This window comes from Zonotrichia albicollis, chromosome 11 (assembly GCF_047830755.1).
Source record: "Zonotrichia albicollis isolate bZonAlb1 chromosome 11, bZonAlb1.hap1, whole genome shotgun sequence".
NCBI classification, from domain to species: Eukaryota; Metazoa; Chordata; class Aves; order Passeriformes; family Passerellidae; genus Zonotrichia; species Zonotrichia albicollis.
The window spans coordinates 15,200,746-15,225,150 of record NC_133829.1 but is presented as its reverse complement, the minus strand read 5'-3'; the positions used below and the strand labels follow the sequence as shown (position 1 = coordinate 15,225,150).

General features: G+C 42.0%; 3 protein-coding genes and 1 long non-coding RNA gene across 12 annotated transcripts in view; 2 read left to right on the top strand and 2 right to left on the bottom strand.

Moving 5' to 3' along the window:
* Positions 1–11,359, top strand: part of HERC1 (HECT and RLD domain containing E3 ubiquitin protein ligase family member 1) — a 97,308-nt gene extending 85,949 nt beyond the window's left edge. For all 7 annotated transcript variants that reach the window (XM_074549487.1, XM_074549488.1, XM_074549491.1 and 4 more), the window contains exons 62-78: positions 64–129; positions 251–376; positions 790–928; positions 1,404–1,585; positions 2,187–2,342; positions 2,850–2,972; positions 3,540–3,642; positions 4,325–4,494; positions 5,743–5,881; positions 6,171–6,340; positions 6,687–6,856; positions 7,030–7,195; positions 7,486–7,562; positions 7,989–8,241; positions 8,465–8,617; positions 9,548–9,853; positions 10,699–11,359. In XM_074549487.1, coding sequence (XP_074405588.1) covers positions 64–129; positions 251–376; positions 790–928; positions 1,404–1,585; positions 2,187–2,342; positions 2,850–2,972; positions 3,540–3,642; positions 4,325–4,494; positions 5,743–5,881; positions 6,171–6,340; positions 6,687–6,856; positions 7,030–7,195; positions 7,486–7,562; positions 7,989–8,241; positions 8,465–8,617; positions 9,548–9,853; positions 10,699–10,884 — 2,685 coding nt within the window. In that variant the 3' untranslated portion in view covers positions 10,885–11,359. The remainder of the gene's footprint in view (positions 1–63; positions 130–250; positions 377–789; positions 929–1,403; positions 1,586–2,186; positions 2,343–2,849; positions 2,973–3,539; positions 3,643–4,324; positions 4,495–5,742; positions 5,882–6,170; positions 6,341–6,686; positions 6,857–7,029; positions 7,196–7,485; positions 7,563–7,988; positions 8,242–8,464; positions 8,618–9,547; positions 9,854–10,698) is intronic.
* On the bottom strand, positions 10,864–19,672 carry FBXL22 (F-box and leucine rich repeat protein 22). Its single transcript, XM_005487811.4, has 2 exons — positions 17,307–19,672; positions 10,864–15,411 (listed from the first exon to the last, which is right to left on the bottom strand). The coding sequence occupies exons 1-2, from the start codon at positions 17,639–17,641 to the stop codon at positions 15,066–15,068; spliced, it is 681 nt and encodes a 226-aa protein (XP_005487868.2). The 5' UTR covers positions 17,642–19,672; the 3' UTR covers positions 10,864–15,065.
* On the top strand, positions 15,298–20,200 carry LOC141730578 (uncharacterized). Its single transcript, XR_012582165.1, has 2 exons — positions 15,298–15,432; positions 15,681–20,200. It is a non-coding gene; the product is annotated as an uncharacterized LOC141730578 (long non-coding RNA).
* Positions 19,816–24,405, bottom strand: part of USP3 (ubiquitin specific peptidase 3) — a 44,458-nt gene continuing 39,868 nt past the window's right edge. For all 3 annotated transcript variants that reach the window (XM_005487812.4, XM_026793923.2, XM_014267623.3), the window contains exons 13-15: positions 24,190–24,303; positions 24,010–24,077; positions 19,816–23,247 (exon numbers count right to left, since the gene is read on the bottom strand). In XM_005487812.4, the coding sequence (XP_005487869.1) occupies positions 23,082–23,247; positions 24,010–24,077; positions 24,190–24,303 (348 nt within the window). In that variant the 3' untranslated portion in view covers positions 19,816–23,081. The remainder of the gene's footprint in view (positions 23,248–24,009; positions 24,078–24,189; positions 24,304–24,405) is intronic.

The following is a 24,405-nucleotide window of genomic DNA, read 5'->3' as shown; positions in this document are numbered from 1 at the left end:
ATAACAAAAAAAGAGTGTGCATCTCTTGCACTGAACATGGTAAATGTGGCTTTTGCTTTGTAGGATAACAGTAAATGGATCAATGGCATGGATGAACAGATCATGTCTTGGGCAACATCAAGGCCAGAGGTCAGTAAAATTGTTTGTTTGGAGGGTTTGGGGTGCTTTGGAGGGGTTTTTATTCTTTTGAAATGTGGCAAGCTGTTGGAAGTGCACTTGTTCTAAAGGCTTCTTTCATGCTCTTCCCCAGGACTGGCACTTGGGAGGCAAATGTGACGTGTACCTGTGGGGAGCAGGACGGCACGGGCAGCTGGCAGAGGCGGGCAGAAATGTCATGATCCCAGTGGCAGCACCTTCATTCTCCCAGGCCCAGCAGGTGATCACTTAGAACCAGTCATGATTTCATCCTTTGCCATCTGTTGTTTGTAAAGCTTGTCAAAATCCCTCTCTAGATGTCTTTTCAATTTGTTGTTTGAATTAACTCTAAATATCTCAAAACATGGGTTTCGCTAGAAAGGAAATCTTAAATTATTTAACAAATTCAAACCAAGAAGCCACTGAAATCTGACAACACAGAATTATTATATGTGAACGTGATTTTAAAATACAACTTTCACATAATACATGTGACAGGCTTTCTGAAATAGCATTGGCTTGATGGAATATTGTCTTGATATATTTGCAAAGAAAACAAATTAAAAGGAAATGGTGTGCTGTAATGCAGGTATTGCAGCAATGCTGCATTTAGCATATACTTCATTAACATTCCTTCATGTCTTTCTAACCTAGGTGGTTTGTGGTCAGAATTGTACTTTTGTCATCCAAGCCAATGGCACAGTTTTGGCTTGTGGTGAAGGGAGCTATGGGCGACTGGGACAAGGAAATTCTGATGATCTTCATGTGCTCACTGTCATTTCAGCACTGCAAGGTAAAATTGTTGCATTTGAGAGGAATCCAGTGATGGAGCATAAATAAGCATTTTGGTAGTTAGTATGATTGTTTCTAACAAAACAATTCTGATGCTCTTCTGCAGATTTACTCGTTTAAATATTGCAGTTTCTAATTTAAAATTTGAACAAATAAACAAGATCTTCATATTTCCTTAAGATTTAAATAGTATGTTAAAATTCTTTTATTTTAAGAAGGCTTCAGAGAAAATAGTCTGCTCAAATCAGGAACATTTCATTTCAGTACTGATGGCAGGACAGAAGCTTAAGTTCTCCATAAGAAAACAAAGATTTTATTTGAATTAAAAGTAATATAATTGCTATAAAAAGAAGCCTTAATGCAGTTTGTTCCTTTCCCCAGACCTAACTGGCTGCCACAAAGCACCCATGGATAAATCTATGTAAGAGTTTGCTCTAGGCGATGCTAAGCTGTGTTTCCTCACTTGTCTTTGCTAGGCTTTGTGGTGACACAGCTGGTGACCTCGTGTGGCTCTGACGGACATTCCATGGCTCTGACAGAAAGTGGGGAGGTGTTCAGCTGGGGAGATGGGGACTATGGCAAGCTGGGCCACGGCAACAGCGACAGGCAGCGCCGGCCCCGGCAGATCGAGGCTCTGCAGGGAGAAGAAGTCGTGCAGGTTTCAAAAATGTTTCTTTTTCCCTCCAGCTGCAGGCCTGGGAACCCAGTGCTGTAGAACTGCATGAAAACAGGCAACTTTTTAATTCTCTGGGCTTTATGAGCCAGGGTGGTTGTTTCCAGTTAAAGGATGTCAATACCACAGATGTATTAATCAACAGTTGGTACTGGAGAGGACTAAAAATAGAGCATGGAAGAAAGGGGTGATTTAAAGATGATCAAAATGCTGACATGATCTAGAAGTTTCCCTTCATCCTTATCAGGTGACTTTGACCCACAAAACTGGTCACCAAGACCTCCTCCCAAGTACTAACAATGCACATATTTGCTTTTGACAGGAGGTTTCTTTATAAAAAATTAGATAATCACACAGCAAATTCTTCATGCAGATATCCTTCAGTCCCCCTCCATAACCTTGCCACTGAAGAGAGTTAAGAGATGAGTTGCTGGAGAAATCATTAGTACTAAAATGTCTGTATTTTAGCTCTTTTAAAAGGAATATGGTTTAGGGTCAATAAAGGTATTACATATGTACATGTAATAGTCAATATCAACTTCCAAGTATAAAATGTGTGTAAAAATAATGCTTATTTTACTTCTAGATGTCATGTGGCTTCAAGCACTCAGCTGTGGTGACAGCAGATGGCAAACTTTTTACCTTTGGAAATGGTGATTATGGTCGGTTGGGGCTTGGAAATACTTCAAATAAGAAACTTCCAGAAAGAGTGACGGCGCTGGAAGGTTACCAGATTGGCCAGGCATGGTTTATCTAAAATTAGCATTGTATATTAGTTTAAAGCTTGTGTTTTTAACATACTTAAGTGTTCAATTGTGGTTTTTAACCATGGCTTTTATTTTGATGATGATGGCAAAATTTGAGTATGCATGATTTTTTAAATACTTACTTTCCTGAGTCTTTTGATCATCTTTGTGCAAAACTGCCAATGTTTTTAACATTTCAAGATTTGGGCATTTTTACACATGAATTAATGAGATTTTTTTAATATATTTTTAAACAGGGAACATGTTTGCCATAATACCATCCTTTGGTTCCATGAGCTGAGATAAAGCAAGCGTTGATAAAACACTGCTGTATTTTTTCAGTCCTAAGGGTCTGTAAGACGCTCTAATAAGCAGTGGAAGTTTTAGTGGTTTTACAAGGATAGTTCATTTTTAAAACACAGTTTTTCTTCTTAAAGGTAGCTGGTATGTTTGAGTTAGTAATCAGCAAAAGCAGTGGGAATAACATTTTATCTCTCACCCAGGTTGCCTGTGGCCTCAATCACACTGTGGCCGTGTCAACAGATGGCTCAATGGTTTGGGCTTTTGGAGATGGAGATTATGGTAAACTTGGTTTGGGAAATTCTACTGCCAAGTCTTCACCACAGGTTAGATTCCCAAGGAAATGGTTTTTTGCATAAACTTCCAGTGCTCTTAAAGATATTGCACAGCGTTGAGTGTGTGATTTGCAGATGTTATTCATTCCATGCTGTTGTTACACAATCTGGCACAAATAATTCTGATGATACATTATGCTGAGCCTGGTACCCTCCAGAATTTTGTGTACATCTTAGCAACTGTGACCCAGTAGCAGTATAAATAGTCAAAATCTGAGGATTATCTTAGAGAAGAGAGATTTCCTTTGGAAAGTGGGGAGAAGGTTGTTTCCACACCCATCTACTTCTTCCCATGCTGCTCCCCCTCACTTCCAGGAAAAATAGATATTTTGAATCATTGTACATAGAATAAGGTGTTCATTCCATTGAAAAAAAAAAGTTTCTGTTTCCTGTACTAATTTCCAAGTGTTAATTAAAATAGTCCTACAATATTTGTGCTGCACAATGGGAATTAAAAAAATTTTTTTGGAAGCAGGATTTACAGATTGAATTTTTGTTTGCTTTCTCTTTATAGCCCTGTAATACTCTATCTTGTTTTCCTTTTTCTTTACCCTGTAGAAAGTGGATATTCTTTGTGGAATTGGAATAAAAAAAGTTGCCTGTGGAACTCAGTTCTCGGTTGCACTGACAAAAGATGGTCACGTGTATACTTTTGGCCAAGGTAAGACAAACTGCTCTTTTGACATTTCCATGTTTAGAAATAAACATGGAAATGTGTAAATTGCAGGTGAAAAGGAAGAATATTAAGACATGTTTCTAAGATTTATCTAATGCTGCTTTTTAGAAACACGTTGCCCTAATGTAAATTTTGAAACTTGATCAATGCAATTTTAACATACACCTGAAATCCAGATTTGTCGCTTTGTCCAGTTTGATCTCAGAACACCTTTCATTTTGCTAATTTACTTTTTGAAGAGCATTTTCCTAGAACTTCATTGAATTTCACACATCCAAAACCATTGGGTTACATGAAAGTTTGCGTTGTCTAATTAAGCGCACATACTTCACCTGTTTCACAGTCTGGGCAAGAGGATTTTCATGTGCACTGAATGAAACATGCATAAACTCCTGAAGTCAGTTAATTCATGTTTGTTATAAATTTGCATTTAAATCTAGAGGCCTTGGTTTAGTAGAATTTGGTCTTGTTTCTGACTGACCATAGATAATGAGCTTTAACAGTGTAAACAAGCACTGTAGGTAGCACTGGTTTGCAGGGAACACCCACACTCTGTCCCTAAAGGGTTCCCCCCGTGTCCCAGCCCCAGGGCTGTACAGATCTGCTGTCTGCCCCTCCCCTGCTTGTGCTGTACTGAAACTGCCCAGAGTGCTGCTTGCCCTTGCAGATCGCCTGATCGGGCTGCCCGAGGGCCGCGCCCGCAACCACAACCGGCCCCAGCAGGTGCCGCTGCTGGCCGGGGTCTTCATCGAGGACATCGCCGTGGGCGCCGAGCACACGCTGGCCCTGTCCTCCACGGGGGACGTCTACGCCTGGGGGAGCAACTCCGAGGGCCAGGTACGGCCTGTTCCCTGCTCCTGACCTCTGGGAGCCTCTTGCTGCCCTTCACAGCTGTGCTGGCCATGGCTTTCCTTCGGCTTTCCTTTGATTTTCCTTCCCTCCTTCACCCCTCAGCAATTTCTATTCTTGCTTACTCTCTCTGCTCTTCCATGGTACCAGTTTGGGAAAGCACTCCAAACATGCTACCTAAATTACTCTAATTCAAGCTTGCAGATTTTCTCCGAATTCTTAAGCTGTCATCTTTTCAACATAATAAAATTCATGGTTGATGTCAATCATATTTTTGAACTCTTTAGATACTTACCCATAATGAAAATATAAATGAACCTCTTCAAAGGAATGATTTTTTTGAAGTCAGAAAAAACGTGGTAAATGAGAAATTCTCCTCCTTTATCACATACATTACTCATATTTTTCTACTGCATGCTACAAATTTTAGAAAGAGTCTCTGGATGTATTAGCTACTGGTGTTTCAGGAAGTTTGGGCAAACTTCATCCTGTGGTTTCTAGGATTGAGTTTTTGAGAAGCCTTGTTGAGCAAGGTGTTTGGAATAATTTTTGAGGAACTTATTTGAGGTGTCTATTTTAAATTACTTTTATTAGTGTTTTTTTTAATATGGTACTTTGTATTTTTGGAAGAGAAAAAATAGTGTAAAAATGTAGAGAAATTCATTCTGAAAGCTGTTTATATGATTTTCCTTGTGGTTCAAAATACTGGTTTTATATGAAGTGGGGGGAAAAAATACCCTTTTGTGATATGAAATTTTTAACTCACAGAATATGAAATTAGAATATGATGTGAAACTCGGTGAAAAGTCACAACAGCTTCAGTAAATGTTTACATTTACTAAAAAAAAACAACTGTGTTTTTGTAAACCAGGATTTACATTCTAGAACAAAAATGCTGTTTAAATAGCACAGGGGAGATGTAGGAGCTTTGCTGTCTATGTATGACAGACTGCAATACAGGACTTAACAGCAGGGATCAGATCCTCAGTCTGGGAAAGATTTTTTGAGAAGTCTCCAGCTGTTTTCAGGTCTCTTTGGCACTTGGATCCGTTACCCTTGTTGGGTGCAGATGCAGTATTTTGTCAAAGATAAAAGGTGAATATATATATAGATGGCAGATATTTTTTATCACAATATACGCTGTAAACAAATACGATTTTTTTTATCATCTTCTCTGAATTCTTGCTTGGAGAGTTGTAGCAATACTGCCAGTTGTTGATTGTTGCCTTTTGGCAGCTGGGGCTGGGCCACACCAACCACGTGCGGGAGCCCACGCTGGTGACGGTGCTGCAGGGCAAGAACGTGCGGCAGATCTCGGCCGGCCGCTGCCACAGCGCGGCCTGGACAGCTCCGCCCGTCCCCCCTCGCGCTCCAGGTGAGCAGCTGGCCTTTGCTCCGGCCTTTTCTCTAGTCTGGTGTCTCCTGGGCTGTCAGTGTGACAAGAATTTCTGAATATTTAGGACAAAATTGGGTTTTTTATATCCATACCTTGTTCTGTTTAATACACAAATTATCTTACTCTCAGTTTGGCTTCTGTTGTGGTTTAACCCCAGTAGGCAGCTGAGCACCTTAGAAGCTACTGTGAGGAAAATCAGCTTCATCCAAGCCAAAGCAATACAGCTCCTCTTTCTCAAACAAGTGCTTGGTTTCTCTTTCTGTGGCAGGTGTTTCAGTGCCTTTGCAGCTTGGTTTACCTGATGCCATTCCACCCCAGTATGGGGCACTGAAAGAAGTGAGCATTCATACAGTGAGAGCAAGGCTGAGACTGCTCTACCATTTCTCTGACCTCATGTACTCTTCATGGCGATTACTGAACCTCAGTCCCAATAACCAGGTAAAATTCCACTGAAAAAAACTGACTTGGCTTTGTTGTTCTGCTAGAGAGTTTCTGACCAGATCTAGATGGACCTTAGTAATAGGCTCTGTAATTTTTTTGTAAAAAAAAAATTAAAAATAAATAATTTGATAATAAAGCAAACTTCTTGAAGGTATTGCTTTACTTTTTCACTTTTGCTATCACTGGCAAGTGATATGCTCTGGTTTCCAATAGCTTACAAGCCTCAGAACTAAAACCAAAATGTGCTGATCTGTGTCCTGAAACACTGAAGCCCTGTTATTCTGTTAAGAATGGAACAATATCCTTTACTGATACATTTATTCTCATTGGTGCTTTATTGCAGAACAGTACATCTCATTACAATGCTGGAACGTGGGGGATTGTGCAGGGACAGCTCCGGCCCCTGCTGGCTCCGCGGGTGTACACCCTGCCCATGGTGCGCTCCATCGGCAAAACCATGGTGCAGGGCAAGAACTACGGGCCCCAGATCACTGTGAAAAGGATCTCCACCAGGTCAGTGCTGCTCTCACAGCCCTTGGCTTACACCTTGTGTGCATGCTGAGGTTCATACACTGCCCTCTGCTCTGGCATTCTGAGCTCTCTCTGGACAGCTTTGTTGATGGAGTGACTCAGAGCCTTTCCATGATTGTGAGTTACATTTTTGGCTGTGTGTCTCTCCCCCGAAGGGGTCGGAAGTGCAAGCCCATTTTTGTCCAGATCGCAAGGCAAGTGGTGAAGCTGAATGCGTCAGACCTTCGCTTGCCCTCCCGTGCCTGGAAAGTGAAGCTGGTTGGAGAAGGAGCTGATGATGCAGGTGGAGTGTTTGATGACACCATTACAGAAATGTGTCAGGTACGTCTGTGAATATTTTAGAAATGTGTAACAGGAATGTATCACAGTGCAGTCCCAGGAAAAAGAACATTGTAGCCTGACATAAAGACAGGTCTTGAAAAAAACATGGGATTACTACTTAAAATCATCCTACCATGTTTACCCTCTCTCAGTGTTTCATATGTATTTGTAAGGAGTAATCATCACCGTAGTGAAATATTCTGTCCTGTAATGCTAAAATGTCTTTATAGTTCTGTCTTAAGTTTGCTTTCCCTCTTTCTAAAAAGGCTTTTTTGTTGTTGATTTTTAAGGAACTGGAAACTGGAATAGTAGACCTGCTTATTCCTTCCCCAAATGCTACAGCTGAAGTAGGCTACAATAGGGATAGGTGAGTTGTACAGGACTTGCTTTTATTGCAGATAGGAGTGGGTTAAAATCTAAATCTTTCATCGACTTCTTTATACCAAATTATGAGACTTCATGATTGTCTCTAGTGTATTTTTTGCCTTCAGGGTATGTTGTCTCTTCATTGTGAACCAGGGCATGGCTTTAACATGGACTTGCTGGATTGCTGATGGCAGAATTCAGAGTAGCATCAAGACGCCAGGCTTTGTGCTCAGGAGTTCTGCCTCCCTCAGGGCCCAATGTTTTAACAGCTAAAGATAACAATAATCTTATTTGGAAAAGTTTATTTGGACAATTGCTGATAAGTGCGCTGGCAGTTACTGTGCTGTGCTTAGAAGTGTTTTCCCTTTTACTTCTAATGAGGCAGCATAGAAATAACACTCTTTTCACTGCTTCTGTGTCCTTTCAGATTTCTCTTTAACCCTTCAGCATGTTTAGATGAACATCTGATGCAGTTTAAGTTCTTGGGCATTCTCATGGGTGTAGCTATTCGTACAAAAAAGCCATTAGATCTTCATTTGGCTCCAATGGTCTGGAAGCAACTTTGTTGTATCCCACTCATCTTGGAGGATTTGGAGGAGGTAGATCTGCTCTATGTGCAGACCCTCAACAGCATTCTTCACATTGAAGACAGTGGGATTACTGAAGAAAATTTCCATGAGGTAAGATAAGAAAGACGGCACTTTCAGATTTATTCTGAAAGCAGTTACTCTATTAGATTGACCTTCACATCAGTATTTCTATAATTTCAGTCTCCATTCTAAGTGCACGAGCACTTGTGCATTTAGATGGTCTGTGATCTTACTGTAGTTCTAGATGACTTGTAGTAAAACGCTGTGCTTGAGTCACTGGGGTAACTGACCCTTTTTCTGTTTTGCATAACAGATGATTCCTTTAGATTCTTTTGTTGGCCAAAGTGCTGATGGTAAAATGGTTCCCATAATCCCTGGAGGGAACAGTATCCCACTTACCTTTTCAAACAGGAAAGAGTATGTGGAGAGGGCAATTGAGTACAGACTCCATGAAATGGATCGACAGGTGAGAACCTCATTGTGACCTGCCCCTGTTGTTAGTGGGAACAGGGGTAATTTGTGCCTATTTCCATTACAGCTTATTCAGTGATAAGAAAAGTTTGGCTTTCTGCATCTTTTTGGGTCTCTGTATTTTTTCTTCCCCACAAACTGTTTTGACCCTTTTTTAAACATTTAGTCTTGTTTTTTCTCAGTAATTACTCAATTGGCAAAAGAGTGTTAGAAATCAGAGCTGGTCTTCCATTTGAGCAACCCCTCTTGAGAAAAAACCTGCAGTTTTGCATGCTGGGTACTCTAAGTGGACATGTGAACAACATATGGCTAAAGTAAATACTATTGACAAACCTTTGTTTAGCTTGAAACTATTTATCTTTTGTTATGACACAAATCCTGCAAATATTTCACAATATGTTTTGGGAAGTGCTCATTACCTATTGCATAGTTCTGTGTATTTTGTCATTTGAGAGAGCAGCATTCTAATTATAAGGTAAAGATTCCTGTGTGATACTATCTGCCTTAGAAAACAGCTTCCTCATTAGAGGTACCAAATCCCAAGTCTTGCAGAACAAGTACAGCATTCTCATCATACATCTGAATTGGAACAAAGTCTTTTTTCTATTTACACAGTTGCTTGGTATAGCCATCATTATTTGTGCTGCCAAGTTGTAATTTTTTTAAATAGCTCTGTGTTGGATCAGAACATGTTCTTTAACGTGCAATTACAATTTAAAATATCTGTAATATTGTGTAGGATTTTTAGAAACAATACAGCCCTTGCAGGGGCTGTGTGTGTGGGAGGCTCTGTTTAGAAGACATTGGTAATTCTGTCTCTCAGTGCCATTTCTCAGCTGAAGTTACTTTTGTGTTTGGATAGTGCAGGAAGTGGCAGAGATCACAGAGTTGCACTTCAAATGTCTCTCCCGTTTTTGGCCATTAGGTGGCTGCTGTCAGGGAAGGAATGTCTTGGATTGTTCCCGTTCCTTTGCTTTCACTTCTGACTGCCAAGCAGTTGGAGCAGATGGTCTGTGGAATGCCAGAAATATCAGTTGAGGTTCTGAAGAAGGTTGTGCGATACAGAGAAGTTGATGAGCAGCATCAGCTGGTGCAGTGGTTCTGGCACACCCTGGAAGAATTTTCAAATGAGGAGAGAGTCCTTTTCATGAGGTTTGTGTCAGGAAGATCTCGACTGCCAGCCAACACAGCTGATATCTCTCAGCGATTCCAAATAATGAAGGTTGATAGGGTAAGACACTGGTGTTTCTATTATTATTATCATCATTATTATTACTGTTTCCTCTCAAGTGTAGTCTGTGCTTTGGCACTAGGAGACAATTTCCATAACTGTAAATTTACAGAAAAAGTATGGAATGGGATATGCTCTAAGTTAATAAACTCAGACATTTTGGTTGTGTAGGACACAGGCTGCATGAATTGCATCTTAATTTAATTGGTGGAACTGGTGATTGGACATAAAGACAAGAAACAAACCTTTGTCTACTTTAACTGTTCCAATCTCTTTTCATTTAGTAATTTTCTTTCTGTTTTTAATTCTGTGTAAGTAGCAACATATCACTAGTGAACTCTTAATGTTCTAAAACCACTGCAATGAGTTTACAGTGTATAGTTTTACATACAGGATGCATTCATTTTGGGTTTTGTGCAGTGAAAGCGCATTCTCTGTGAACAACATGAACAAAAAACTTGACAAAAATTTCAGCTAACAGGGGGTTTTTTGTCATATTTGGTTGGGTGTCTCTCAGATTGCCTAATGCTAAGGCACGCTAGGGTATGTAATTTGAACATTGTTTGGTATTTAGCAGTGGGCTTCAAAACAGCAATGTGGTCAACTCTTGAAAAGGCAGAATTCAGTAGTGGGTTGTGTTACTTGCAGAGTAGGTGCTACAGTGGTTTTGGACATACTTAAGGGTGGAACAAATGCTGTAAACAAGGGAGGTCAGTCTGCTTCTTAAAAGGAATTTGAGATAGAATGTGAGAATGGTAGAGCAAGGAGCAATGAAATGTGGATATTGTTGCATTTTTACTTCATTCACAACTTACCAGTGTCCCACCTTTTATCCATTTCCACAGCCTTACGACAGCTTGCCTACCTCACAGACTTGTTTCTTTCAACTGAGGCTCCCACCCTACTCCAGTCAAGTTATCATGGCAGAGCGTTTGCGCTATGCAATCAATAATTGCAGGTCTATAGACATGGACAATTACATGCTCTCCCGGAATGTGGACAATGCAGAGGGCTCAGACACAGATTATTAACATTCTGTGAACAAAATCATCTTCCTTTTACTACAAATAGTGCCCTAAGTCCAATTCATCGTTGACATAATTTTACAGTAACCATAGATGTTTTAGGAGCATAAAACCAGATCTTAATAGATGGTGGCCACACTTTAGTTACTCTAAATGTAACAAAAAATTAGATGTTTTTATTTTTTTGTGATTGTAAAAAAGGAAAAACAAAACAAAAAACTATGATCGGTAAGTTTTTTCTCCTTTTTTGGTCACTTTTGATAAGTTTGCATGGAGACATTTTGGTGCATTTTTGTTGGGAATAGTACATTTGTAAGCCCTCCCAGTGAACATGAAGAGTTGTACATTGTGTATAATTGTTCATTAGCCAGAACAGTTTTACATGAATATTCACATATTTATTTTGTTTCAATTTGAATTGCCTGTGCAGGGTTCTTTCTGCAGAGAAAAATAAAGCAAATTCAAGACTCGGTTGCTTGTATGCATTTGTGAACTGTGGTTGGCTTACTCAGGCTTCATACTTTTATATTTTGTCTCAGGAAATTACAATCTTACAGTGTTGAGACAGGGTGTGATATTTGAAGCCTCTGAAAATGTTTAGCCTGCTGGTCTGTGCTGTGCAGCCCCGTGCTCTGCCTTCTCCTGGCCTGGGGCCTGGCTGCTTGGGGGCACTGCTGCTCATTCAATACAAGTTCATGCTGGGCTTGCTTCCTTCTTGCTTTTTGTTTAAACATTTTGCTCCTCCATAGTAATTGTTGACAATAGCAGCATGCTGCCACCCTGATTCAGAAAATTTTAAGTATTTTGAGCAAAATAGTAATATTTTTAATGGACACATTGATGTAGTTGATTCCTGCTCAGGGTACACAAAAATTAAAATGGAAGGGACAGGGTAGTAGTCAAGGTTGTGGGTTTTATTCACATTTTTAGTTCTGCCTTTGGTCTCATTTTGTCTCAGCTGTAGCTGTTGTGATCAGCATGGTTTGACTGACACAGTGATGGATGTTGCTGTTTGGTCAGGACAGCAGTTCTGCACATGGAGATCTCTGCCCTGAGCCCTAGGGAAGTGCTGGACAATGGTAATTGCCCATTGTGTCTGTGAAAGGCATCACTGATGTCAAGCTGCAAACAGTGCTTGGTGTTCAGAGCAGGGGGTACCTGGGGAGGGAGAAGGGGAGAGGCTGTCCCTGGGTGAGTCAGAGCTGCTCTGCTCCCCTTTCCCCTCTGCTCCATTTCCTCCTCCCTCAACTCCTTGGGAAGATGCTGTGGCAACTGAGAGCTGGTGAAAATTATTATTAGAGTCATTCTCACCTGGGGAAGACTGGTCCATCTGAGTGTGGAGTGTAGGGTAAATTCCTGGTACTTTCTCTCATGTGTCTGTTGGACATTAACAAGGATTGATTGGGAAATTTCCTGGCTGTCCAAGACTGAGCTGCTGCATTGCTGCCAGCTGGCACTGCACAGAGGGAGGGCTTGGTAAGCTGTGAAAATATCTGGGTTTTATCTGGTGAAGTTCTCTCAGGGCTGTATGTGGGCTCTTGAAAAAGGCAAAAGCCTAGCTGTGATCAAAGACCACTGCAGAGTGAAATATTTGAGGGGCATCAGGAGCTGGGGGGGTCTCACAGCTCTGACATCATGCAGACTTGGTTTCCTGCCTTACTGTCTGTTAGGTTTCAGATTGGACTGAGGTGTTGGTGTCCCATCACTGTGTTGTGAGGATGTATTGTCACATCTTGGCCTAAACGTGTAGGTTTAATAGGTAAAAAATACAGTATTTAAATAAATGGGGAAACAGCTATACTAAGTCCTGCATTATTGCATTCTACACTTCATGGATGTGTCTTAGTGGCACTGATTTGTCAGCCTGTTTCAATCAGCACAGGAAATAATAGAACTGTGCCTAAAAATGGCAGCTTTATGTGGACTGTGCTGTTAGCTTTCTGGATAATGAAGATCTTTTTGGAGGCAGTTTACAATAAAATCACAGGGGATGTTGATTAAAGGTTTGTGCTTGATGGAACTTTAATGGCTTGGAACTAAAGAAAACCATAGACATGTTTCCATCCTTCCATAATACCCTAAGTAAAATGTTGGCATTTTCTATACTCTATTTTCAGATTGGATTGTGAAGTAAGAAAATTCATTATTGATGCTGAAAAAAATGTATCAATACATTTTTTAGTGTTCAGATTTTACCATGTCATGAACAAATATCCCCATTCAAGGAGGGGAAGAACCAAGTAATAAGAGCATTGTTAAACAAATAGGGAAAGAAATCAAGTGGAGAGTGTTTGAAGACCCTTTTTAGCTCTATAAAAGAAAATTAAAAAACAAAACCAACCACAAACCCCACAAAGTACCCTGCCCCCCTCCAAATCCCGGTAGAAAACTGGTAAAAAGGCTTAAGTAATATGTAAACAGATGCAAATGTGCTCTCATATCTTGTAGCTGCTTGCTGATCTGTTCCTGTTACAGAGATGTCTGTCAGCACAGAGTGCTGGGAGAGCTGGTGGCACGAGGAGGTCTTTGCTTGCTGCAGTGACTGTGCAAGTTCATGCCTTGTTTTGGCTTGTCAGCAGTGTGTGGAGCTGTTGTAGTGTATCCAAGGTACAAGTTGTGTCAGCTTCCCAATTTCCACATCACAGCAAATTTGTTCAGCTCAGCAATGTCCTTTCGTAGCTGGGTGAGGATTGCTGTGTCTCCTTATCTGCACTTCTTCCAGTTTTCTTCCTTACCTTGTGGTGCATAAGGGCCCTACTTGAACTTTAGGAAGGAGTTAATGAAATCCCACTTTTACAGTGTCATGCTGTTAAATATCTCTAAGTAATGAAGGTGGAATAATTTCATTTCCTCATTGGTTTTCTGGGTGAGTTTCTTACAGATGCTCATACTGATCAAGTATTTCTCTAGAATTGCAGTATTGTTTGACTAAGTTGCTGTAATGCTCTGATTTATTTCTTACCTCAGCCAGATTAGAGAGTACCAAGTATATCTGTGGATCAGTTAATCAGGATCAGAAGGCAAAGTAAGTATATTCAGTTATGCTGAGAGCTGTAAAGTCCTCTTTGGTGTCAAATTTTGTAGATGGTGGCACAGCATGAAAACTATGTAAAAAAAAACTTTCACTTCCAGGTAGCAGAGCAGTGTGCAGGAAGGGGACAGCCTTGTGCTTTGGGATGAAAATAGCTTCTGGTTCTGGACTTTGCAGTGAGAAATGGGTATTTATATGCAGCTGGTCTGTACTGTGTTCCTTATTTAGCATTAAAAGACAGGCTGTTAGTCACTGTCTTCTCTTGTGGGTTAGTTCTCTGAATTAGCACTTGTTCAGATTGCACTTCCTTTAAAGTCAGCTTTAAAAAATAATTTGGTGCATCTTTTTTATGTAAGTACATCATACAGAGGGTCAGACTGTGTTTTGTGTGCCTTGAATCCACGCTTCTCTCATTAACTAAAAAAGCCTGGTAAATTAGCTGCCACTGTTAATCACCAAGGAAGTACTGGTGGTCAGTGCTCTGCTTTTGCTAGAAAGAGGTTTCAGGGAGTGGTTATCCTCCTTAGTAGATGGAATGACTGTCAGGTAATATCCTTTAACAGAAATTTGTAAATCACTCTTGTCCTAAAATTTGTGAAAATCCTCCAGTGATTCAGGCTCTCTCTGCTGTGGCTTTATTGCCATTACATAAGGAGTTTTGAAAGTGTAGGGTCCAGTTTGAACCTCGTGACCCAGAGGGAGGCTCTTCCTTAGTGTTGTGTTCTCAGGTCCCTGTGTGACTCATTGTGCCTCAGCTCACTCTGTGTTTCTTCCATGCAGTCAGTGAACCTTGCTGTCAAACTTACTGCACTGTGTCAAACTACTGTTAAACTGTCTTAAAAGTTCATCAAATTGATTGAACTCTATCAAATTATTTGGCCTCAGTAAACACACTGCTGCTTCCCTCTTCTGAGTGAGGGCATCTGCAGCACGAGGGTACCAGAACTGCAGTTTTCAGCAGATCTGGCATTTTGTGACAGCAATGCAGGGTTTCCCAGTTTCAAGGAACAACAGAGAGCAGTTATTTCCTGAAGCCCATCCAGGAGGAGATGCATGTCTTTTCTCTTTACAAAACAAAAATTTGTTTGGACTTGACCAGAACCCGTGGAAGTAGCAACAGTTCATTGCTACCTCAGTGAGGTAAAATACCCACACCTTAAAGCTGAACCAATTTTCTTGATGCTTTTTCAAGCATCAGCTTTTTTCCTGGCTTGCTGTCTGGGATCATGTTAGCACTTCTGTCTGCTCTCAGCATCACTGAAGGACACTTCTCCCTGACTCTCTCTAGCCCAGCCTGTGTTACATTGCGGCAGAAATCCACGTGGAGCGTTCGCAGCGAGGCTCCGTGGAGCGTCACTGCCTCCAGGGTGTGGTCAGTGATCTGCACACAGTTCTCCAGCTTGAGGCTCTTCAGGTTCGGGCAGTTCTTGAGAAGCTGCAAAATGCAGTCATCTGTAACATGGCCACATCCAGAGAGGGTCAGAGACAGCAGATTTGGACATCTGAAAGCAGGATGGTGACAGGTGAGATGGGAGAAATAAATCATAGAGCTTGCAGAAGCAAATAACATCAAGAATAAATATGAAGGCTGAAAAAATGCCTCCTCTTCATCCAAGGAGGCACAAGTAGGTGAGTGTACATGTAGATCTTAATGTTCAACTTAAGGCAAAGCTCACTTAGCTTTTTCTGTTGGTAGCAACATCTCTAGCTCAGCTGGCACAGTGGCATGTGGAGGCCTGTTTAAGCTGTGGCTCCATCATTTTTTCTTAAGGAGTTGGATGGTGCTGTGCTTCTCCAGGCACAGACAGAGGAGACCCAGCAGAGAGGAGAGTAATTTCAGGATGAAGTGGAGGACAACTGAGAGAAGAGACTGCTGTGCAGACATGCTAAGCATGAGCAAGTAAGGCACTCCCACTCTTAAGTTTTAGGAATTGCAGATATGCTTTATCTCCTTGGATTTCCTGAAGCCAGCTGCTTCCTAAAAAGTGTTCGATGTTCAAACCCCACTCAGCTCTTAAACTTTCCTTTGAGTCACTGAAACTGGTAATGCTGTTGTTATAAACAATGATGCAGCAAATGAAAAAAGCTTTTTCTTGCTGCTTGAGTAGCCTGGGGAAGTAGAGGGAAGGCCTGTCCCCAGTGGGTGTGGGTGCTGTGCTGAGCAGGCCCCGTGCAGCAGCACTGCAATCATGAGCCTGTCTGGCTCTGGCTCAGCCCCCTCTGCAGGCAGCAGCAATTCAGCACCCACCGAGCTGAACACAGCATCACACACAGGGCTGTGTTAGTGTTGCTCTTGTCAGGCCTCTGGACAGAATTTTTTTAAACTCTTTTCTGTTAGGAGCAGTTGGAGGAAGAAGTTGGCAGCAGTCAAGAAAGGCTTGAACAGAATAAAACTACTTTAAACTCAGGAAGAAAAGCTGGATATTCAATGTGCATTTTTCTTTGTACACAGTGCTAGGAATTTTGACTGGAAATGCTTTCAATGGATTGCAGTAAAAATAGATAGGACCTTGTATTATCCTTTCTAGGCACAGGTATGCTGATTCGTCCTTAATCCAGATTTTTATCTAATTGTTCTAGAACATTTACTTCTGAAATCTGGCACTTGCAATTTAATTTGTTTTGAAGCTGTTTTTCAGTCCTTGTTTTGAGGTTGCACTGCTGCTGGCTCTATCCTGTCACTATCCCATCATTTTTTCAGTTGTTTCAAAGCTGAGGGCTGTGGCACAGGTGCACCATGTCAGGGAAGCGCTGCCACAGCCCCTTGGCTCTGCTTTGGGACCAAGCCAGCCCTGATGTTCCCACACACAGAGGGACAGGGACAGGCTCTGCCCTGTGAGCCTCCTCCTGTCACTGCTCTGCTCCTTCCTCAGAGCTGGCTTGCAGCAGCAGGGCTGGGAAGGAAAAGCTGTGCACCCAGAGCTGCTTTGCTGTGGTGCCATTTCTCTTCCCTCACCGCAGTTTAGAAGCAGCTGGGAGTTTAAACTTCAGAACTTCAGACTGAACTAAAGCTGACACAGCTGACACTTAGTAACATGTTAATTGACCTTGGCTGTAATGAGGTGTGTTCAGTGTTTGAAATCTGGGCTCTACTCCAGGCACCCCCCAGACACTGCCAGAATGGTGAAGTTCAGCTGAGCAGCAGTGTGAGAGGCAGGAATGCACTTTCCCATATAAAAAATGAATTCTTAGAAAAAAAAGAAGGAAAACATAGACTTAAGGGAGATCTGAAGGAAGTATACACTATTATGTAAAATGAACTTACACTACAGTTGTAAAGGCAAAGCACTCATGTACTTCATGCTCCATTTCAGGCAGGGGTTATGGAGTATTGGAAATAACTCTGACTTCACTCATCTCAAGGCAGTTACTGCACACTCACACCCACAGAACGTACCTGTTGCAAACGTCTAGTAAAAAATCACTGACAGTGTTCTCATGCCTCTTACAGAAGTCTTTCTGGAAACTGTTTTTCATCCAGTCCTCAATGTTACACACCTTGACTCTCTCTGAATACCAGCAGATGGATAAGTGTTTTAAAGCAGGTCCCAGGAGAAAATTATCCTTCTTTAGTTCCACTGGAGAATGAAAGTTCAACAAAGACCACAGTAAAGGATCCTGAAACACTTCTAGTAACCTGTGACATGTTTTTGCCAGATTTTTCCTACTGTTTTTGTCCAGAAAAGAGAAGAGATGGAGAAGGCATTCCCGGTTGAGCTGGGTTATGTGCATTGCCCAGCAGCAGTGGCAGAGTGTCTTGGCCGGGTGGAGTAACAGCAGTGCTGGAGGGGGCTCACACTCACCAGGAGGCTGTTGCACATATATGGTTGTGGAATGGGGGTTATTTTTGGCTAACAACTGGTGCAGAAGCTCAGAACAGGGAAGGGAACAGAACCATGTATGTAGCTTGTGCTTCCTTCGTCCAGGGGAATGGAATGGGCATGAACAGCTTGACTGTCGTGAAATGCTTCCTTAAAAGGGATTTTCCCCCCTGCCTTGTAGACTCTGCTGGAGTTGAGCAAAGTTCTTGTGCTGAGTTACTGCAGTGGGGTGGGGCTGTAGCTGCAGCTGCTGGGTGTATCTGTCAGTGCTTCCCATTCGGGAGATTTGGCCGAGCACCACTTGGGTTTGGCAGAGTACACTTGGCTCTCTGTCTGTTCATTGATTTTTCTGAGGTTGCACATTTGGTTCACGTTCAAGGACTGTTACATGGATAATGGAACTTTCATAAAGGTTTTTAGAAGGAGCTGAAGCAGTCTCTGGGTGCCTTGAAGCACACACACGGTCTGCAGTTCAGTTCACAGGCCCCAGAGGTAGGGACAGTTTCCTGCCCAGTTATTTGAGGCTGAGCTGTGATTCCACAAACAAAGCTGGCTGTGTCCCCACCGTCTGCAGGAGGGAGGCAGTGACACAGAGGCAGCCATGCATGGCAACAGCAAGGCTATGTTTAGTTCCTTGTGGGCTTGTGCTTTTAACAGATGTCTTCTACTGGCTTGAGTTTTACAAGTTTGGCTGTTCTGGTTTTGTAGGTTTAGTTCCATTACCACAGAAATATTTTTCCCACCCTTTGGTGGAATAAGGAGATATGAAAGTGGTTTTCCAGGTAAAAGTATCTGTTGTACAGAAATTGGAGAAAGTGTAGCAGAAAGTTGTTCCTAGAAGAAAAATAAAGCTACAGCAAGGGCAGGTTGGAATTAAATGCAACAAGCATCCCTTTAACTTTCCAGCTTGTGAATCAAAAATGCTTGAGATGAAGGTATTCGTAGTCACTTTCTGCCTGATGTTAATACAAGAGAATAAATACATTCAAGAAATCCATAAAAAGTGTAGCAAACAGCACTGGGGGAGTTTTTCAAGTGGCCTGCACACAAATAGTAGATGGGAAACTTTATGGCATTTTAATCAGGAGTGTTTTAATACGGGACAAGGTTGAGTGGGACTCAATTTTACCTCCTCCTTCACACCCCAAGAATGCAGTTTAAAATTCAGCTCTGAAAAACAAGATCTGAAATTTGTAGTCTGCAACAGTCATAGCTTGAGGAAGTGCTTGAGTAATGTGGCTGAACACAGCTGGCATACACAGAGAAATGGCAATTCTTTCTGCTTCATTCTTTAGTTAGTAACTTTCTACTATATACAGTAAGCTGTGTTTAACAATTGCCAGTCTTCTTGGTTTTATATCCTTTGTCATTTAATCTTATCTTTGAAATGATAAGGAGATTGCTGTTCCCTCTCCCCCTGTCAGAAACACTCTGGTCAATGCCACAAAAGGGACAAGATTTCACAGCCCAGGTAATGCAGTTTACTGAAAACAGCAGCTTAAAATATGTGCCTGCAGGTGTTCTTCATTGTTATATTAGCATTTTCAAATCTCAAGAACTTACCTTTGTTTTTGAGCAGGTTTAAACAGCTGAGACTTCTCAGAGTTATACATACAGGAATACTATTTTAAAAAATACTAATTAAGAAACCCCCCAAATTAACAACAAATCAACAATCTAGCAAAGCTGAATGACAAGGATGTTAGGATGGACTCTTGCCAGACAGAGGGGACACACCACAATCTGACACAAAAATTACCAGCAGTTGGGTGACAAGGAATTTAAGATGGAATGGCAGGTCCTCTTTGGGGTTAGGTGCTAAATTTGGGAGAGGTGTTACAGAGTTAGGAACACTGCAATTGCTTTATTTTGTTTTTCCCAGAGCAAGGTACAGTATTCTGCCATTTGTGTTCAGAGGACATACACCAATGTTCTGCAAGCCTGTAGAAGGACAAGGAGTTTCATTTTCTAAGGAAAGGAGACACTTTAATGGCACATTTTCCATAAACACACTATGTGATGAGAGATAATTCACATTCATCCTGGAAATGCTCCAGAAACACACAAGATGAGCACAGTCAGTAATCCTCACTGAAAATTACACACAAGATTTTAATGGTAAACAATTACAACTATGGCACTACAGTACTTGAGAATATCCTAAAGCACGTTGGAATCAGCTGTCAAGGTGCCCATTACCTCATCAGTAAGACACAGACACATCAGTAATGAAACACTGCTGGGGGAATTTAACACCATGTGTTACACTTCCCACTGATTTAGTAAATTCATCATAAATGGCCTCCTGTTTTTGATACAAGTCCACTATCCCTTCCTGTCTCAAACTTTTAAACTCTCTTGCTGACATTTAAGAGCTGGACATTTTGCTGTTTTGATTGACATAAATATTGGCTCCAGTTGTATACGTGGCTAAACAATCAGTAACAAAAGGACAACCTTTGATTGGACACATTTTGGTGAAAAAGATGCAAGTCTTTGAACTGTAGAGAGCAGTTGCTGCTTGCAGAGCAGTCTCAAGCAAGAAAAAAACTTCTTGCCAGCTAGTGTGTACTATGATGAGCAGTAAGTAGAAAAAAACATTTGGCTTAAATGAAAGAGATATTCCCCCCCACAAGTGAGTAGATAAATACAGGATATACAAGCTAGGTTAAAAAGGTAATACTAGGCCACGTGCAGTATTATGTTACTGGTTCAGTGCTCAGTTACTTTTTTTTTCGACACCACACTGAATAGAATACAGTGGATAAGCAAAGTTCTCCACCAGGAAGAGAAATACTTGTGTTGCCACAACAAACTGTTCATACTGCCCATCTGAGTTTGCAATGGGAGAAAATTAAATTAGGAAAGGATTTACAATGTACTTGTTCCAGCAAAGCATATGGCTGAGCCTGAGCAGCACCTGCTGCAAGCCAGGACAGCCTGCTGGGATTGCATCGTTTCCCCAGAGCTGGAGCCACCACTGCCCAGGGGCTGCGTGGGACAGCACATGGGACTGAGAGAAAATGCTCAAGTCAGAGCAGAACTCTGACCCAAACAACTGCTGACAAGAAGAAGTCGATTAAAAGAAGTGAATGTTGCTGAAGATTACAAATTTAAATTTCTAAAAAGACAGAAAGGCACATTTACATCACTGTTTTGCAAGAACACTGCATACACCTGACTACTGTAAGTTAAACTGCTGCTGGCCCAGATCGTCGTGTATTTTAAGCTTGGCATTCTCAAAGGTAAATTCTAAAGAAAGCTGGTCCAAGCAGCATGCAGAGAAAACACAGCTGGAGGTGGCAGCTGTGCAGCTCCCTGTGAGCAGCAGGAATGGCAGGAATGTGGTACAATGCTTTACCTGCTCTGTTTTCTGCTTGTCTAAGTATCAGCAACCTATTCTCATTGATTGAAGACTGCCTGTAAGGAAGGGAAGGTGACAAACTATCTACAGCTTAAAGAAATGACAAGTTCTAGTTACTGTTCAACTCAAGTAAAAGACAGCATCCTTATGTCACTGTATCAATAACGCTATAGTATTAACCTGTGTGCACACTTCAAAGCCCATTAGCTATGCTCAACCATTTCTGCAGCTTTGGATAAAGCCAATTTCTCCCTTTTCTGGTTTAAGCTGCTGTGACAAAGCTCCCAAGAATGGCCCTGTACCAAATGCCTGACTCCAATTTGTCCTTGTGCTGGCCTGTGAGCAGCCAGCAGGACCCCAGGGCAGGGCACTGCTGTGCCCTCCCAGTGCCCCAGGCTGCTCTGGGCTCCAGCCTCCCTGCCTGTGCCCTTCAGGGGCATCAACTAAAACAGGACTCCCAACTGCATTTTCTAGTTAACTAAGAGCTGCTCTTTGGTGGTGGGACTCTCCATCAACTGTAGTCTCCTCTTACTGAGCTTTCAGGAGCTTCCAGCTCCTTGCTTGGTACAAGAGAACCAGCTAGAAAGGAGAGACTGAGGCAATAGATCTGAAGTGCAACAGTTCTCAAATTTTCATGTTTTCTGTCAGATTCCTGGCTTTGGCAGTAGTGGTTTTCCTGTCTGCCTTTCCCTTCACACTACCTGACTTCCACCCATCAGCAGTAGAGCTAAAACTGGTTTGGGTTTTTTTAATGTAGTCTTTCTTTGTTACATAGCCAGGTCTTAGAAACTGCACCATAACTCCAGTGGTCACCTAGAGACTGAAAAAAATGCCACCCTGGGCCAGTGTGTAAATGCCACAGGAGCTCTCTGAACCTGCTCCAGTCACAAGCACACTTAGCACTTCCCCTCTGCTCTGAGAGACTGAGCATCCTTTCTTGAGTTTCACTTGAACTGACAGAACAATTTCATGCAAAGCACCTGCAGCACCATCTGTCTCCTCCTGCCAGTGAACTGCAGCCAAGGAGCAGAGCTGCATGCAGAGCTGCATTTAGACCACTCCTGTTCTCACAAACCCCAGCCCTTGGGGCCAATCCCCACTAGGAACTACGGGCTCCTACTTGGGATTCTACTGCCAGGAAGGCTCCCCAGTTTTCAAGCACGTAAGTGTTCACGATCCAATTTCAGGATGACAGTCTAAGCCAAGAGATGTCAAATGCAATTCAGGTTCAGTTCTAAAACCATAAAGGGCAAAGTAATTTAGACAGGTAAAGAGAATTGTTTTAAATTTGCAGGGGGTAGGGGGCAGCATATCTGAGCAGTACTGTAATTAAATTGCAGTATTGATACAATTGAACCAACTGTTTATTTACAATGATTCCTGAAAGTCACCAGCCTGAATACACCAATATAGCAGCAATTACCTGGTCTACTTAATGATGTTATATTGCCTCTCTTCTGCAGACAAAGGATGATTGGTCAGAGGTCACTGTTTGAGTCTCTTGCACGAGGGAAAGAGTTGTACGTGCAAACAATTCGTTGATTTAAAGAGATTAAGTCATATCTACATAACAGGACTGCGAACAGCATGAAGTTGTATTGCTTTTCATGATCAAAAGCACATTTATCTTGCTTGTAAGGAGGACAGAGATTTTTTGATGTAAATGTGCCTTTAGAAAGTGAGAACTGAAAACATTAATATAAAAAAGTCAAATAACTATTTCATGAAACTATATATATAAAAATTGAGTTATCACAACTAAAGCAGCAAATCAAAATCTGCTGAGGTTTTCTGGTATAACTAAAAAAAAAGTTAGTTTGTGTCCAAGTTCAGTAAGTCAAATGCTACCATTGACACAACAAAACAAAAACCCACAAGAGGAAATTGCAAAGTGCACAATGAAATTAATAAGTCTCGGATCAAGTATTTATGGAAAAATGGAAATGTTTGTCCGGTGGACTTGATAAGTAAGAATGCAAAGGAGGTATTAAAGTTTCTCTGCTCCAGGCTTGGCTTGGCGCTCCACGTAGAAGAGGATGTAGGCCTTGGCCTTGCCCACGGTCTCCTCGTCAGTCAGGGTTACAGTACTGTCATTGAAGTGGAACCAGCGGCCCTCGTGCGCTGCGTACGCCGTGTAGTGGCCGGAACCGACGCTGTGGAGCAGGCACAGGGACAGCAGTCAGACACTCACTGAGGCACCTTCTCCTGGGGCTAAGGGACTGCCTGCAGGAAGGTACCACAGCCCTGCACAGCACATGCTTCTCTTTCTGAGCAGTGGGGCTCAAATTCTTCTTAAACTAAAGTTCTACAAGAACACACTGTCTTGTCTCTTCTACTGTTACTCTCAACAGATCTGTCCAGTTAAAAGACTTCTAGTAACTTTACTTCAAAATATGCCCAGTGCCTTCCCTGGGTGTTCCTGTGAGCCTTCACTGCTGTGGCAGGAAAGGTAATGGTGATGATCTCTTTCACCATACACATCTTTGGGTGGCAGTTGTTCCAAGCATGCTCATACACTTCTTTAACATAAAGGCAAATGTACCTTCCAACGTGAATAAAAATAGGAAAAAATAGTCCTGTTTTGTAGTAAGAAATTCAGAATGAGACATTAATTCCTGGAAGGCTCCCTGACTCCTCCTCTTGGTTTAGGGCTTTTTTATTTGTAGAGGCACTTGACTATTTTCATTTAATCTCACACATGTAGTCATCAACCCCAAAGGCTGCCAGGGGGCATTCACAGGCCTGACTATCTATTGAAATTAATTCAGCTTAGCTCCCTATCAGCTTATACACTATGGCTTATTTCCCTCAACTAGAACACATGCCCGTGGGACAGAAACCCCTTCATTCTGTCTGTATGTCCCTGAGTGGGAGAAGGCCTGTGCCAGCAGGCCAGGCTGGCTCCAGGTACTCACCCTGAGCCGTGATGCACAACCACAGCCACGAGGTCATACAGGCAGCTCTCGGGGCCACTGTTTTCAGGCTGTGGTAGGAAAAAACAGAAACTCTTCAAATATCAGTAGCACCCTGGAATTTGTAATAAAGATATGCCATGGAACAAAGTCCTTGCAGCAGGCATCAGGAGGTCTTCTTACCTCTAACAAGTAGCATTTCATGTCTAGGCCTCGCAAGGGAAACTCAACATACGTATCAACCTTGTTCCTCAGATATGCTGTCCAGTGAAAGCGTTTCAAGTGTAAGCATAGCACCTGCAGGGGGACAGTTATAAAGGGTGTGTTAGAGGAGGGGGCTGAACTCCATTCTGGACACTGCAGTGGGGAAGAAGAGGTCTTGGTTGAACCATTATTTCC